The sequence below is a fragment of the Hydractinia symbiolongicarpus genome, chromosome 13 (genome assembly GCF_029227915.1).
Source record: "Hydractinia symbiolongicarpus strain clone_291-10 chromosome 13, HSymV2.1, whole genome shotgun sequence".
NCBI classification, from domain to species: Eukaryota; Metazoa; Cnidaria; class Hydrozoa; order Anthoathecata; family Hydractiniidae; genus Hydractinia; species Hydractinia symbiolongicarpus.
This window is the reverse complement of record NC_079887.1, coordinates 24,102,936-24,120,024: the sequence shown is the minus strand read 5'-3', so window position 1 is coordinate 24,120,024 and position 17,089 is coordinate 24,102,936. Positions and strand designations below refer to the sequence as shown.

General features: G+C 34.9%; 1 protein-coding gene across 1 annotated transcript; it reads left to right on the top strand.

Annotated features, from left to right (window-relative positions):
* Window positions 1–2,253: 2,253 nt before the first annotated feature.
* On the top strand, window positions 2,254–6,160 carry LOC130624164 (A-kinase anchor protein 5-like). The gene is made up of 3 exons (XM_057439728.1): window positions 2,254–2,276; window positions 5,245–5,362; window positions 5,439–6,160. Exons 2-3 carry the CDS (start codon window positions 5,281–5,283, stop codon window positions 6,095–6,097), a joined length of 741 nt encoding a protein of 246 aa, XP_057295711.1. The 5' UTR covers window positions 2,254–2,276; window positions 5,245–5,280; the 3' UTR covers window positions 6,098–6,160.
* The last annotated feature ends 10,929 nt before the right edge of the window (window positions 6,161–17,089 follow it).

Below are 17,089 nucleotides of genomic sequence, written 5' to 3'. Positions count from 1 at the left end.
CCAAACAGCTTTTCATTCAGATATGCCTAACAAGAAGTAATTCCAATGACTTAAACGCCCGTGGTTTGAGCGTGATTTGAACGGTGAGAGTTTTGAATTAAGCTCTATCTCCATGGTTTCCCTAGGAAGATTAGCTTCCCCCTTATTATAATAATTTAACAGTGTTAGAAATCACGGATCTCGAATCCAAAATCTTTATTCCTTTTAAAGGCACTCCTGTCCCTCTGGTTTTATTTAAAAAGTTGATAAGTGTGTGATCTTTGTCATGATAACTGCGTTATGCCTAATCAGTTTCTGTTGCGCAACTAATCAATATATATTATCTTCTTTCAGATGGAAGACTTATGTCTTTATATTAATACTACCCGCTGTTTGTCTGTCCAAAATGGTTGCTGACAGCTTTATTTCGGACTGCGCCAGAGTAATTCAATTACAATTACAATTAAATGTACATTTCAATTTAATTTAATGCTGACAGTTGAACAAATGGATAAAATATAGCGGTGCGAAAAATAAAGTAAATAAGTAAGTAAGTAACAAGAACTCATTGGGAATTCCATACTAATGGCTGGCTCTTCCGCCCATTCGATGTAACTATGTTACATTGCCGCCAGAGATACGTTTAGCATTGCTCCATCTTGGTTGCCTGCCGCACAAGCTGGTTAGCGGTCACTAGATGGCACCAAACCAAATGGGCTGACAACACTATGTTTAAAGTGCGTCAGAGTGCGGAGTCGAACCTGGAACCATATGATAACAAGCCGAATTTGCTACCATACACCATCTTCGCTGAAATATGTATGACAGGCAAATCTCACTCTATTTTTCCCCAGGCTAACAACTTGTCTCCTTTACTAACACTCGCTGTCTGTCTGTCCGCGATTTTATGGGCATTTTGCGGACACAGGATATAGCAAATGTAATATATTTTTACCATTAGCTTACAAAGAAAGTGTGAGTAGAAACTAAGAATTGATATATTTTGTTTAACTGTCCAGATGTAAATAAACAAATTGAATAGTTGGATTGTAATGTTTTTTACTTTGTTTCCTTTGTTTCAGAAAATTCCCGCAGAACCCGACTTTTGCGGACTTTGTTATATTTGTTTTAGAATCACGGCAGAAACTGAAAAAACCTGCTAAATCCAGCTAGCTATGGTTAGGCTTATTTATTTCTATTATTTTAAAGTTTTCATCCAATTTCGTATAATTATACTTATTTTTACGTTGGGGTTGTGGCTTTTCAGCTTGCTAGCACTACGTAAAAAGTGGAAATATCTAAATGCAGTTGGTTAGATAGCTACATTTTTTAATGTTGTCATGAATCGCTGAGTGATTGTTTTACCTGGACAGGGTAACGACAGGCGGTTTGTCGGAAAAGGTTATTACGCCTATATTGATGTGCGACACGGCTTCAACGGGGAAGAAGTACTTTGTGCGCAGGTCTTATAGCGGTTTTCAGAGTTTCCTTTTAGAAAAGGGGTAAAAATTATTGATCTAATATAAACGCATTCGTTTGCAACAGGCGGAAGAATTAACGAAAAAAGAATCAATTACGTGCATTGTTTAAAGTAGTATTAACAATGCTTATGATGTGAAGTTTCTATATTTCTTTTAATGCGCAATAATTTGTTTGTGATACATAATTTTCATACTAAAAATGGATACAGGATGAGTAAATTTGTTTTCCCTTATACAGAATCTGGATTTGGTGACAGAGTTTTACGCTGCTGGGCATCTCCATTCGTCAAGCGTTGAGCAACTCCACTCGCCAAGCATCGAGCAACTCCACTCGCCAAGCATCGAGCATCTCCACTCGCCAAGCATCGAGCATCTCCACTCGCCAAGCATCGAGCATCTCCACTCGCCAAGCGTCGAGCATCTCCACTCGCCAAGCGTCGAGCATCTCCACTCGCCAAGCGTCAAGCGTCTCCTCTCGCCAAGCGTCGAGCGTCAAGCGTCTCCACTCGCCAAGCGTTGGGCGTCTCCACTCGCCAAGCGTTGGGCGTCTCCACTCGCCAAGCGTTGGGCGTCTCCACTCGCCAAGCGTTGGGCGTCTCCACTCGCCAAGCGTTGGGCGTCTCCACTCGCCAAGTGTTGGGCGTCTCCACTCGCCAAGCGTTGGGCATCTCCACTTTAACGTTGGGCATCTCCACTTTAACGTTGGGCATCTCCACTTAAACGTTAGGCATCTCCACTTAAACGTTGGGCATCTCCACTTTTCAAGCGTTGTGCATCTTGTGCCCGCAACGATTCAAATGTCCTTTAATAATTGATCTAGTTTACAAGTAAAAAAACATTATTCTACAATGAAAACTTACCAATTTGATTGATGTTGAGGGGTGCGCTTTTGACACAGGTAAGAAATAAGAAAAGTAGTAAAACTTTAGTGTGAAACTTCATATCTGTATAACAACCTCCGTTTCTGTGCAATTCTTAATCAATAAGACAGTGGAAAATTGAAGGCTATTTTATACACGTTGTTTTCAATCAAGCGTAATGTTTTTCATGCCATTTTTGAATGATTTTGTTTTAAAGTAGTATAAAACATACATAGTGTAAACCTTAGCAATGCCTTCGAGAGAAATTACTGTATTTTGTTTATGTCAAAACTTTTCCCAACCGAAAGTTTATAGTATTCATTTCACCTTTATTTTTTAACCCGACAGTACCCATAGGGATAATAAAACAATTTTTAAGTCACAAATCAACATAATTGACATTTTGAGAAACGGCTGATTTCATTTTTAATGTACCAGGATAAAAAGTTTGTGATCTCCAACAAATAATTTCTAAATCCTTGGTGTGTAGATTGAAAAACAGAATGATGCTTATTGTTTCAGAAACATTTATAGCCGTCGAAGCAAGTTAAACGCAAACAAAGCCCGTTTGTCATTAAAGCGAGTGGAAATATTTCTTGCCAGGGAACATTTTTTAAAAGTTTGAGAACGTTTACTCAATTTCCGCTTGTGATCTCCAAATTAAAAAGGATTTTACCTATTTGCGTATTTTAATTAACATATTCCTTAAAACTATTTTTGCAGGAAAATAGTATTGCTCCTATACGGATGGACAGTTTACCTGCATAAAGCAATCTTTCCTGGTGTTAACAACGAATTATTTCCTTAGATTTTATTTACACTAAAGCGCTCAGCGTGACCTTCCCCACCGGGGGTTACACAGTTCCTTGTGGCTTAACCCGTCGTTTCGATGCCGTCTCCACCGGCTAGTCTACCTTATAATACACGCCATTTGTCTGAGGAACTAAAAATGGTAGCCGCGAAAAGTGACAATCGAGCGGTTTTTTTTATGTGCTTACAAAATCTTCTTGATTACCTTAAGGTAAAAAGAGAAATATGACTATAGCAGGCGAAAAATTATACTGGACGGTGTAATCCAAAAATTAGATTTTCTATTATAGCGGTTTACAGGTCTCCAGCGTTTCTTTTTAGAATAGGGGTACAAAACATGTCTTCCGTTTTTCAGGTGTTTGGTTTTGGGAACTTGAGAGTTCTTTTTCTATCATATTACCAACAACAACTACAAATACAGCGCATAATACACATGACGCGTCATGCCAGACCCGCAATGCGGTGTGTCTGAATTCGATCAATTAAAAGTTTCAACTTTCACAACATAACGGATAAACATCGTTTTAAGTTTTATTTTTTTTGTTATGTTTTCATTTGATAACGCTAACAACTTCGCGATACGATGCGTTATGCGTTCGTTGACTTTTACCGAGAGTTATCGATCAATACCAGTTAAAATGACATACTATTGTGTTTTACAGTATATTAATCTCTTTTTCTCTAAACTAAGTTAAATTTCAAAAAATAAAAAAATAAAAGAAAAGACAGTTTTGAACATTTTTTAACCGACGAGCAAGTTTAAAGTTCTTTAAAATTTTTGGTAAAGGAGATGTCTATACTAAGTCTTCAACTTATTGCTATCGCTAAGCCAACCTTTGGAAGGATTCTATACTAAGGGGTCTATACTAAGTCTTCAACTTATTGCTATCGCTAAGCCAACCTTTGGAAGGATTCTGCCTCCCCCAACTCTTTTTTGCTTGCTGCATGGTTATTATACTTACTGAGTTTTTATATTTATCTATTAGGCACTTTTATACCAAAGATTTAGATTCTATACTTCTCAGAGCTTTAAATGTTTGCTATTAATCCAAAGCAACCCTGAAAATCTCTGTGAAATCCTTATAATCAGGAAAATATAATCACTTTCGTTAGAATTATTCTTGTAACTTAAAACTTACAAGAAAACTTTATTTCGTCGAGGGGATTCTTAGTGATAATTTTGGTCACGTGATTGATCTGATTACTTGATTTTGTTGGTTTTTATCTTAAAATCAGTAAAGAATAACTTTCGGGCCATGTTTGGCCTTTATTCATGTGAGCTATGTAAGAATGGTTAAAAATGTTGAATAACTTTTATTTAGCTGATAGAAACTTTAAACAGAATTTAAAAATTCGCTCTAAAAAAATGAAAGTAATTGAATTTTAGGTAGACAGTTGTATAATATATGTTCGAAATACCCCGGACCGGATAGGGTTGAATCACAGACTGCGGTTTTTTTATAAACTGAATTCAGAAGCTATCATAAACCTGCAAGTATAGTTCCAAAGAATGTATTCTTTGAAACACGCAAAGAGCTAAAACAGTTTTCTTTATCTCCGGTCATAACGGGAACTTGAGTGAAGTCATAAGTGGACAACTGACTATTTTTTTCGGAAATGTTCCACTCGCTTCAATGGAAAATGGTCGCCACTCAAGCTCAGCTCGCCTTGCTCGCTGGTTTAACTCCGCAATAATCAGCAAAAGACAGATCGATTTTTAAGTTCTGTATAACAATGTGAAACATTTCGTTTCTCATCTACACACGAAGGCCTTAGAAATTATTTGTTGGAGATAAAAATGAAATAAGCCGTTTCTCAAAATGTCAATTATGTTTAACATGCTGATTTGTGACTTAAAAATTGTTTTATTATCCCTATGGGTACTGTCGGGTTAAAAAAAAAAGGTGAAATGAACACTATAAACTTTTTGTTGGGAAACCTTTTGACATAAATATAATACAGCAATTTCTCTCGGAGGGATCAATAAGGTTTACACTATGTATGTTTTATACTACTTTAAAACAAAATCATTCAAAAATGGCATGAAAAGCTTTACGCTTGATTGAAAACAACGATGTATAAAATAGCCTTCAATTCTCCACTGTCTTATTGATTAAGAATTGCACAGAAACGCGCGTTGTTATACAGACATGGAGTTTCACAGTAGAATTTTACTAATTTTCTTATTTTTTTTTTGCGTCGATAGCGCTCCGCTGAACATCAACCAGCTTGGTAAGTTTTCAATTTTTATAGAACTTGTAATTTTCTTTTTTCAGACAAATAGCAATACCTTTTTCTTCAATACTAGATCAATTATTAAAGGACATTGAGTCGTTGGCGGCAAAAGATGCCCAACGGTTGACAAGTGGCGATGCCCAACGCTTGGCGAGTGGCGATGCCCAACGCTTGGCGAGTGGAGATGCTCAACGCTTGGCGAGTGGAGATGCTCAACGCTTGGCGAGTGGAGATGCTCAACGCTTGGCTAGTGGAGATGCTCAACGCTTGGCTAGTGGAGATGCTCAACGCTTGGCGAGTGGAGATGCTCAACGCTTGGCGAGTGGAGATGCTCAACGCTTGGCGAGTGGAGATGCTCAACGCTTGGCGAGTGGAGATGCTCAACGCTTGGCGAGTGGCGATGCTCAACGCTTGGCGAGTGGCGATGCTCAACGCTTGGCGAGTGGCGATGCTCAACGCTTGGCGAGTGGCGATGCTCAACGCTTGGCGAGTGGCGATGCTCAACGCTTGGCGAGTGGAGATGCTCAACGCTTGGCGAGTGGAGATGCTCAACGCTTGGCGAGTGGCGATGCTCAACGCTTGGCGAGTGGAGATGCTCAACGCTTGGCGAGTGGAGATGCTCAACGCTTGGCGAGTGGCGATGCTCAGCATCATAAAACTTCTAGTGAGTGTCACCGAATCCAAATTCTATATAAAGGAAAACAACTTTACACATCCTGTATCCATTTTTAATATCACTAAATAAATTATTGCACGTTAAGTATGAACATAAGTTAATAGAAGTTATAAACGCGATTGAACATAATTTTCTATAAACGCGTATTTGTTGGAGTGGCATTTAATCTATACCTAGGATATTTTTCAGAATATCATGCTTTTATGTGCATCGGGCTGAAAAGAAGTTTACATGGTCGTTTTGATCCTAAACAAACTTTTTTCAATTAGTACATCTTGCCACCAAGCCGTTCAAATTAAGCGAGCATTCTACAGCCAGATAAATAAATAGACTCATAGTTATTTCTCAGGCTAGCTGCTTACGAACTTGATTAATTAGCGAAAGCTTTCATATACAGTTGGCTGCAACAATCACGTGTTATATATCACGTTTTATATCAAAAGTCTACTTTGGCTAATTCTTACGCAGAACTAGTTCTTTAATGACAGGCTGTAGGATGTAGGGTCAAAATTGCTGAGTGATTTTTTTGTTACGTTATTTGGAGCACTGTAGCACTACCCATAGGGATGTGCGTCATGGTTTACCTGTGGAGTTTTGGTAGTAGGGACTTTAGGAAACAATAAATCCTTGCGGATTCCATCCTCACGGCTGCCTCTTTAACCTATCTGATTTTAATTCCGTTTCTTACGTTCATCACTTAACGGCATAAACAGTGCTTTGAACTTGCTATTTTGTGTATATTTATAACTAGCTATGTAAAACAGCGTTAACGCTAGGTTGAGCGCTTAAATACTGGTAAAGCGCGCCACACTTCCGGGTGAACAACTTGGTACAAGTATAATATACTTGGCATAGCGTTTTTTTTATTTTTTCGAAAATTATTTTAAAAATCTGCGTGGCGCGCTTATAGCACTCTTTCAAATATATTTTATGACTTCGTTTAGCAAAAATCATCAAGTGTATGTAATTGCATAAGTAAATATTTTTCCAAATCTTCTGCGTAAGCAGAGGATGTGACTTCAAAGCATAAACGCGGCCAGCAAGCGTGGTGAAAAAAACAGTGAGAAGAATAACATAAAGAAAACTTGAATAACTGAGCAAACGTCTTTTAACAATATAATGTTAAAATCAGTATGTAAATGTTAAAAACGCGAACTAAGGTTCATGACTTGTCGCTTCCATAACTGAGTCCAAGAGGGAGGCATCAAGATCATAAATACTTGTCACTCTACCAATAACATCTCTACGATAATAACGGCAAAAGGTATAATCCTTACTCCAAGTGCCATATGACATCTACAGGCACCCCTATAATTTTTGCGTTGCTCCAAAAGGCTGAACGACCGCTACCTGGGGAAAAAATACTGGCATCAATACCAGCTGAGGTCATACCTCATTTTACCATTTTGATAGTGTATCCTTAGAGGCAGCATGATAGGGTTTGGCAAAGGTTAATAAAAGCGGAGCAATTTCCTTAGATATCAACTGGTTCTTTAACAGGTGGGCTTTGATACATTGGAGTGAGCATAAATCTGGTTCAGAAGGAAATACCCTGTACATCAAGGTCCACCTGCTAAAATAGTAAGGAGACAAGCCAGCTTGATGTTAATATTCGTAAATGATAAACTTTTTTAGGACTAAGAGACTTTAAATGAGTAAAAAGAACGTTTGTATCCCGTATTAAGGAGTATTTAGGGGTACTTGGTTTTATATTAAAAAATCCTTTTATAAAACAGCTTATCAATTGATGCTCCGAAAGAGGACTGTAACCACTGATCGAAACAACTGAAGCAAGAGCACGTCTAGTTGTACATATAACACGGTATCCAGGCCCACCTTTGAGTAATTCTAGTAAGGTATATTAACACATCTTTCGCATTTGGATGATATCGATCAATCGACCTCGCATTGCAGTATTGTATCCATCGTCGGTTTGGACCCGGGTATTTTTTCTGAGTACCTTCTCTCCATGATACTGCAATGTTGTCGACAGTGGCTGCTGGAAGCTCTTCACCTTGTAACTATTCTTAAATACAGACAGCATGAGCAGCGACAAGGCTTGGTGTAGAGGATGTTGTCTTTTTGTTCCCGTTAGAAACAACAATCTAGACGAAGTTGGAAATAACACAGGTGTTCTGTATAACGTATTAATCGCTTAAGGAAACCATGACTGCGATGATCAGAAAGGTACTACAAGAATGTCTGTGACTTAATCTATATTTATCTTTGCAAGAACTTTTTCGATCAAATTCAATGTTTGGAAGGCATAAAAGTTTAAATACGACCTGGTCTGAGCAAAGACATTTGCATTGGAGTGAAGGTCCCCCATTTTTGTTATGTAGGCCACAGCTGTGGTGTTATCCAATCTTAACTGAACATGTCTATATTGTCTTATTTTTGAGAAAGGCTTTAAGTGTAAAAATGCAGCTAAGAACTCTAAGGTATTTATGCTATGGTAATTCTCCCTCAGACCAACGTACCTCCATTTCAGAGTTTCCTTCAGCTCTGAAGACTAGCATTAGAGAATAAAAATAGATCAATTTTAGGCAGTTGTACAGCCATGCCATTGTACATCCTTAAAAGAAAACTCTTACAGAAATCGTCTTACAGAACCTTTGAATCAAACTTCTCATGACTTAGCTCGAGTCGTAGGTTCTTATCTGTTTCTAAAGACCCATAATGTAACTTATCATACTTCACGGCATCAAAGATCAAAATAATGTTCCAATAACCCTGGAAACTAACCAAACTGTGGCTTTAGACATGCACAACAATTCATAGACACCTTTTATTTTTGACCTTTTCCTCAGTTAAGGCTATTGTCATCTGAGCAGAGTTTGACACAATCCCTATAAACACCATACATTGGTTAGGCACTAGAACTGACTTGTTTGGATGTACAGTGTATCCTAAGCTGCTCAAAAGTGAGACAGTTGCCGCAATATTTCTTTGGCATCAGCTTGCATATAAGAATCGTATATATAACTAACAGATACATATATACACTTGGCTTTCAAAAGAGTCGTTTGCAGTTTTGCAATACCAGATCATTTGATATTTTTCTGCCTGCTTAGGCCCATATAGGTTTATTGCAGCCCTTTACAGACAAAAAACGGCAATTGGTGGAAATTTGGACCTTTTTCAGTCTGCCTTTTAATTTTTCATTGGTAAGTTCTTTCGACCACATGAGTTTAGCCATAGAAGCTAAAGGTGGAGCTACTTTTTTGCCAAAGGAATCTTCATCGTTATATTCTTAGATAAGGTTAGACCAGGCCTCTTGGTCTGGGTCCTCTGATAGGTTTCCCTTTGCCCCATAGTTTTAGCAACTCCAATTGATTTTTTTGGAGCCATGCAACAACAGCAACTGGAAGCAATCATAGCCCTAGAAGAAACATTTTTCACTTCATTGAACAGCCTCCGAGCAAACGTTTCACTAAACCAAGATAATATTTTCCACGTGGAGACAATTTTTCTAGTCCAAGTCATGGTGCAGATAAGCAAAATGAAGCAAATGCTTCCATGTTTGTAGATCACCCTAGGTGAAGGGAAAGATCCATGTCTTCATCACCTGAAACGTCTAACTTCAGTCACGTAGAATCTAGCTCTTCTACTAAGAGGCCTAGTAAAAAGATGTCGATGCTATAAGTAATCATTTGAATATTAAGAAACACAGGATCGCACACTTTATTTTAAAATAATTCAAAATAGCTGATTTGCGCTGATCTTTTTTTTCTTTTTTAATTTAGGGAAATCAAGAATATTGTCTTTAGTGATTTTTAATTGGTTGGTTGTTATCAATGTTACATCTCGTACTTTCCCGTTATACCTGAGATAAATTTTTATTAGTCCTTAACCCATGGAAAATCCACGGAAATTCTCCCGTCACAGCCAAAGTGAAAAACCATATCGTATTTGCTATTTGTAGCCTAAGGATTTCGTACTTTACTTAGCTTGGTCATTTTTAGCCGACAAACATATAACGGCTATTAAGAGATGAATCGGTGTGCTAATTACTAAAACAATAAAAAGTCTTTCAGAATTTTTTGGTTTATTTAGATTACGTTCCTTCTCTTTTTTTCAAACATAGAGTGAATTAACAAAGTCTAAAATAACATGTTCCGGATGTTTTGACCAAACAACTCTTTGTTTAATGAAGATGGATTATTTTTATGGTTCATTACATCGAGAGTTTTTTCATAAAATAATGACAGTTAACTTTTTTAAATTGGGAAAAAACTTATGAACATTTTAAGAGGTGAAGAGGTTTTTCCCCGAAGGAGATGCATGTAGTTTTTTGTGGCAGACAGTTTATGTATTTTGTCTGAATACAGTATTCTAGGATATCGAACTTACATGTATTTACTATTGCATGTAAGATCTTTAGATTTTATAAGATTTTTAGTTCATTAAGGTAAACATTTGACTTTTCACATACTTGCAAAACCTTCTGCCAACAGTATTATAAGAAGTATGAAAGGAGAGACAGAACAAACAATATCCGAGAACTTTTTTCGTTAAAATATATTTCCCCAATTAATGCTCAACCAATTAACAAGTTGTTAATCTCGAACCCTTATTAAAGACATTGTAATCTAGTTATTTAGGTCTTAGAATGCTCTCGTGTTTGTAAACAGTTTTCCCAAAACATGATAACATTTTTGCCCAATACAATGCTTCAACATTTTATAGGATTACGAGATTTAATTTTAGAAAGTGTCGTGAGAATAAACAAAAGTAGAATTTTTAAAAATTGATTAATGAAAACTTATATCCATAACTACTAAAATTCATAATTTCCTGTTATACTTATATAGTAAGCTATTTTTCATTTGTTTTTTTTTCTTATTAACGAGGAAAACAAAATTATTAAAAGTCGATCCAATATATCTAAGCCTAAGTACAAGAGAACATTTAAGAAAAGTTAGCCTTAAGGTCGAATTTATTAATTCTTTTAAAAAAAATTATCTCATAAGATACGAAGATGGTGTAGTAGTCTTTTAAGATGCGAAGGCAGTGTAGTAGTAGTGTATTCGGCTTGTAATATAAGGTTTCAGCTTCGACTCCCCGCTCCAGAACACTTTATATCCACTGACGGCGAACCAGCTTATGTGGCAGGAAAGCAAGCTGGAGCAATGTTATACCGGTAATATAACATTTTTTTGACGAAAGTCAGACGATGGAATCCGCAAGGACGGTAAACTTCCCCTTACTTACTTACTTACCATTCTTATTTGACAGAATTTGTTTCCTATATATCCAATAAGTCAAATAAATTACCAAATAATTTTTAAAAAACGCTAACGCGCAAAAATAAGAACGTTTATTCTAGTGTCAAAACCTTACACTTAGAAATATAGTTTGGGAAATTCCCAATCTTGTAAAGCAAATGGGACATAGGTTATAGGACATCAGTTGATTATAGACAATACGTGATTTATGCTTCATTATTTCACTTTAAATTGACAATTCTCGCCAAAACTAGGACATTTATGGTTCTTTTTATAAATGTTTTTAAACTAAAACTTTTATAAAGCCCACAATTGTTTTAAGCGCCCGGGGCGTTTATTTTTGGAGGCTGATCATTCTGTCAAGCGCCTCTATTTTTTTAATTTCTGTAATAAATTTTGTTATATTAACATAGAGAAGAATCCTAAAAAATTAAAGACAACTAAATAATGAAATACAGAGCTATTATGAAAAAAGCGAAATCACGAGTCCTTCATCATTAAACCACTTATTAAGTATGTAATTTGCTTATCGGGGAAAAAAACGGGGTGTAGGTTAGTCGGGGAAATTTCAGTCACCAAAAAAAACCTGTCCCCGACTAAAGCTGTGCTTCAGGTAAAAGAAAAAGATTCTTTCTCTTCATCTTCTCTTGTCATTAATCTTCAAATTTCGTTACACGTTTTTTTTATAAGAAACCTGGCGAAGGGCCTAGTTCTAAAAGTTTCTTATTTGTAGGCTGAAATTTTTTTTCTCCAAAAATTTCTTATTTAGTTTCTTAATTTTTCTGGTAAAATAAGGGTTTCTTATATCGAATAGATAGCTAGTTCTAAAAGTTTCTTTAATCTATGGACTAGTTGGTTGTAAAATAAAATAAACCAGCCGTTTTGGCAGGAAGTTCTACGGCGTATTACTGATTTTTTACAGTCCCATACAGGACGGGAAAAGAGAAATATGAATATAAAAAATGGCTTCAAGTTTGTAAACACTGATCTTATGAAACCTAAATGAAATGTAAAAATCAATAAAAACAACATTCTATTTATCCTTTTTTTAAAAGGAATTTTAGCCTGTTGAAACTCCTTGTAAGCAAATAGAAATCTAGCTTAAAATTTCAAATCACAAAAAACAAACAAACGGCTGTTGTAGCTTGGTAAAACTGGTGAAACCAACTAAACATAAAAAAAAAAAATTAAAAATGATTTATTTTAAAAAAAAAAAAAAAGGTTTTTGTACCTTTTGCACCGTTTAACAGGGTAGTTCTGTTACCAACACTCAAAAACTATTAATTCACGTACCGCTACACTAGACTGGTACCCTTTCGTGCTTCACTAGTCTCGATGGTAAAAAAGGCGACAAAAAAAGAAGCCCGTTTTGAAGTTCTACCGGCTAAAGCCGTAGAACAAAAATAATGCATTTTTCGTTTCACAGTCTCTTCCTAGCGATGATTGTAACATCTTCTTCAATTAATTGTAAGAATTAGTTAGAAACAAGTTTCTTATTTCCGAAATAGACATAGAATGTAGTAGTAAAAATTTCTTAATTTCTGAAGATTCTATATGTAGGTTTGTTATAAAGATGTTTCTTATAAAAAAAAAGTGTACTTATCACGAAAACGAGTTAAGTGACTTATAAAGATTTTTGGTCGAGTTAAGTCAGTCGGAGAAAGCTACCGATCCTAAAGATTATTCACTTTACCCGGTTTCTTCCCCGATAAGATATTTGTCATCAGACTTAGGTTAAATTTTCAATTATTGCTTAATTTTTAATTATTATAAAGTTTTTTACATATTTAATCAATCACCTCCTTTGGTTTACATTTCGGATTACACATGCGCTAATTTTGGAAAGAACATTATAAGTACAATATGAAATGTAAACAAAGAATAACAACTGCGAATCATTTTCCTTCTTCCGCTTCATTCTCAGATAACAAGGATTACTGTTCAACAACATGCATGAAGCAATACCTAACCATGCATGAAGCAATACCTAACATAAAGTTTAAATAATATACCAGACCATCAGTAGAAGTTCAAATGAGGGAAGAACTTTAAACTGCATTTTTGCATCCGCAAAAATAAATTTTCAGCGATAGAAAAAAGTAATATGTATATAAATACTAACATAGAGATAAAAAATATCCCTATGATTCTAAAAGTCTAGTAAAAGTCTACTAAAAACAACAAATAAATGTCTCATAACTAAATATCTATACTTCTGGTAGGAGCTTTTATAAAGAACTTTTATAGCTGCGAGGAGTGAAAATACACAAGTTTCAAATATTTTACAAATTATTGATCAACAATATTTGTAACTTTCGTTAATAGTTCTCGGAACTCTAGAAACATCTTACATGGCTAATAATAATATTTTTTTGTGATTTGTTTCGCTTTTCTACAAAATGCTCCCAACTTGAAACGATAAATACACACCGCAAACATTCAATAATCATACGAGTACATAACATGCAGCGAAAGTTTATTTTATAATATTCATATGAAAAAAATCTTTCTCGTGGCTATGGTTTTATATTTGTTCTGTAATTTTTTATTAATGTAAAAAAAAAGTAAGTTCGTCATGTTATTCTTTTCTTCTTATTATTTTTATAGTATGTGAGCGCATCACAATAAACAGAAAAACTTTTGTTGTTTTTGAATTTAGCCACCCATTTGTCAATTATATGGAAAATCATATTTAAAACTAAATGTGTGATTCGGCAAAATTTGCCACTTTGGTCAGTACCGGTGCCGTAGCTGCTTGCCCGTCGTTTAACCCGTTCAGTACATAAAACTACACAGACTGTTTTTTTGTTTTGTTGTTTTTTTAAATAGTGCTTTGTAACAAGGTCAATAAGTATAGATAAATAGACTTCTATATAAGGGTCAGTTATGATAACAGCATTAAAGAGGTCAATCGATACTAAAAATGATTCTAATCCCTAAGTTCCTTAGCAAAAGGTAGAACAAATTACCTAATTTCGTAAATATTTCTGTTCGTTAAGTGCCTCAATTCCGAGCTTAAAGTTACGGTCAAGCCCTTCATATAACCCAGCTTCCTAAGAATAGCCTCCTTTTCAAAATAATCATATTCTTTAAATCTAAATAAAATCCAATCAGCATATTATATTGCTCTAAAAACTTTATTTTTGTCATGATAATATAATATTCTATCTGAATATCCTTATTTGAAGAGTACAGAACCATTATAAAATTTTGCAGGACATCGTCATTATTATAATTTATGAAAAATCGGAAAAGGTGTAATGCAACCTTAAACTTCCCTTTACCATGAGAGACACGTGGATATCACAACACGTGTACACTCTCTGATTTATTTCTTAAAATTCCCTTTTGTCTGTTGTACAAAAATGACAAAACGTCTTCCAAGTTCTAGGAATTTCCCAGTGAACACTTTTAATACGAAATGCTTAATTTACAATATTGAGAATCATTAAAATCCTATTGTTTATATTACCTATAAATATCGCTCTTAATCCATCCTCTGAAATAAACTTTTCAACAAAACCACAAGTGGCAAGACGAAGCTTACATCAGAGAAAAGTTATATCTATTAGTTTCGAGAGTTACGTAAATAAAACGATAGCTCAGTGAAAGTAAAAAACTTGTTAAAGCAAATTGAAAACAGCTCACAATTGAACATAATAGTGCAACGATTTGAAGGATGGAAAGGCTTTCAACGATCGTTATAATCATTCTGTTAGTTCCGGAGATAACTGATTTTAAAGAAATCAACTGCGCACCGCTGAAGACTACGAACGTTAAAGCAGTTCCAACGCAGGTGTGCACGTACAAGTTACGTCGAAAATGTACAACACGTTGCCATTGGTTTATATGCAATCCGGAATGCAAGTATCACATAAAGACAATATGCGTAAATTAAATGGCAAGTTTGGATGTGAATTATAAAATTAATATCAAGAAAAAAGAAAACTCGTCATATGAAAGATTTTTTCGACTTTAAGTGTAAAACAGGAGGTTGAATCATGGACATAATACAAATTAAAACTTTCTTCCTCCATTATTCCAGTTTCGCCTGTTGAAATAACCTTGATTGAGATTTTCATAACAATAACGACTTATTTTTTAATTTCAAGTTTATATAATCAAGAAGATATAAAGAGTGTGTATATATTTTTAGTAGATACGAACAATTAGTATATGTATATGTAGAAAAACGTTGTTTTAAAACTCCCTGACTGCTAAATTGTTCGTTTTAATTAAGACTTCACTCACTCCTAATGTCTTAATACTAATTGGATATTCTATAGCTGTTAATTAAATGTTAAAGCACTTAAAAACAATTCATATATAAATTTGTCATCTCGTCTTCTGATCAGACGAATCAAAATTACTTTTTTATAGCTTAGTTCACAGAAACAAATTTTTTAGAACACTGTTGTGCCTTTAGAACATACACATTATATTTCGCTGTTTTGTTTTTCAGTTGGGTACAGGAGATGTTGTACATATTTTTTTGTAGTGCATGAAATGTGTAAGGAACGTGTTTTGATTATAGATAAATTCAAATACCTTGTTTTTACTTAGAATTTTTCTTAGAAATTAGTGACACGTAAAACGAAAAAAACTAGAAAACAAACAAAGATGTTTATATTAGAAATAGAGAATTCTTAACCGTTTAGTTCTGAATAGGTCATTTTCTTCAAATTTCACAATGACTAAGATATCTGTACTATTTGCTAAATAATTTAACTTTCTAACATAAAAGGGTATTTGTCAGCTAAGAATCTTTTTTGGTTTTAAAATTTGGTTACGAAGAGGTTTTTGTATTATGCTACACTTCAGATATGGTAAAAGGAGGAGTTTGAGATTGCTGATGTTCCGGCGTCAACAGAAAATGTAAATTTACGGCAGAGAAACTTAAATTGCACATACAGATTTTTTTTACACATAAACAAAATGGCATCCAAAGGTAGCATATATTAGACAATTTCTGCTATGTGTGTCCCCTTTAACTAGTGTAACGCTTTAAACCGTTATTTTACCGGAATGTTATGGTCTTAATAGTCCACGTTTATGATTTTCCTATCTCTTTGGTGAACACAAAACTTTTTGCAAGTATTTGAATTTATAGTCCACAAAAATTTTTTTGATGATTTTTCTGTGTGTTTTGATAAAATTAGATTTCTAGACCGCAAAAATATATGATTGCCAATTAGTACGACTCTAACTTTTGAATTGTCTCTACTTTCTAGCATACTTAAATTGTATTTTTCATAGAACAAAAGATATAATTTTTAAAAGTTTGTTAGCAATCGTTTCACTAGGCTTTATAGCGTTTCGCATCCTTTGACTTCTTTTTAAGGGATAGGCATACTGCGCTGCGGCACGGCTGCTGAAGAAAAGTTTATGATAAGTGTTGATTTTAAAGTGCAGATCGACTGGCTTGGTCGTCTGCTCCATAAAAAATCCCCATTATAAATCAATTTTGTTTACATCTTTGTGAGTGCTGAATTATTTATGATTGAGTATTTTTACACATTTGCGTAACGGGTGGCTAAATTAAAAAACAGGAAATATATTCCATATTTCCTTTCATGGTGATGGTTTTTTTAAACACAAACAAAAATGACATCCAAAGGTAGCAGATATTAGAGAATTGCTAATATCTCTGTCTCCCTTAGCTAATGAAGGCCCCACAGTTTTATTTTGCCGGAATGTCAATTTCTTGACGACCATTCTTAGTGATTATTAGATATCATTGGTGAACACAAAACATTTTGCAAGTATTTGCAAAAACAAAGTTAGCTCCTAATTTTTGATGATTTTTTTCCGTATTTTGAC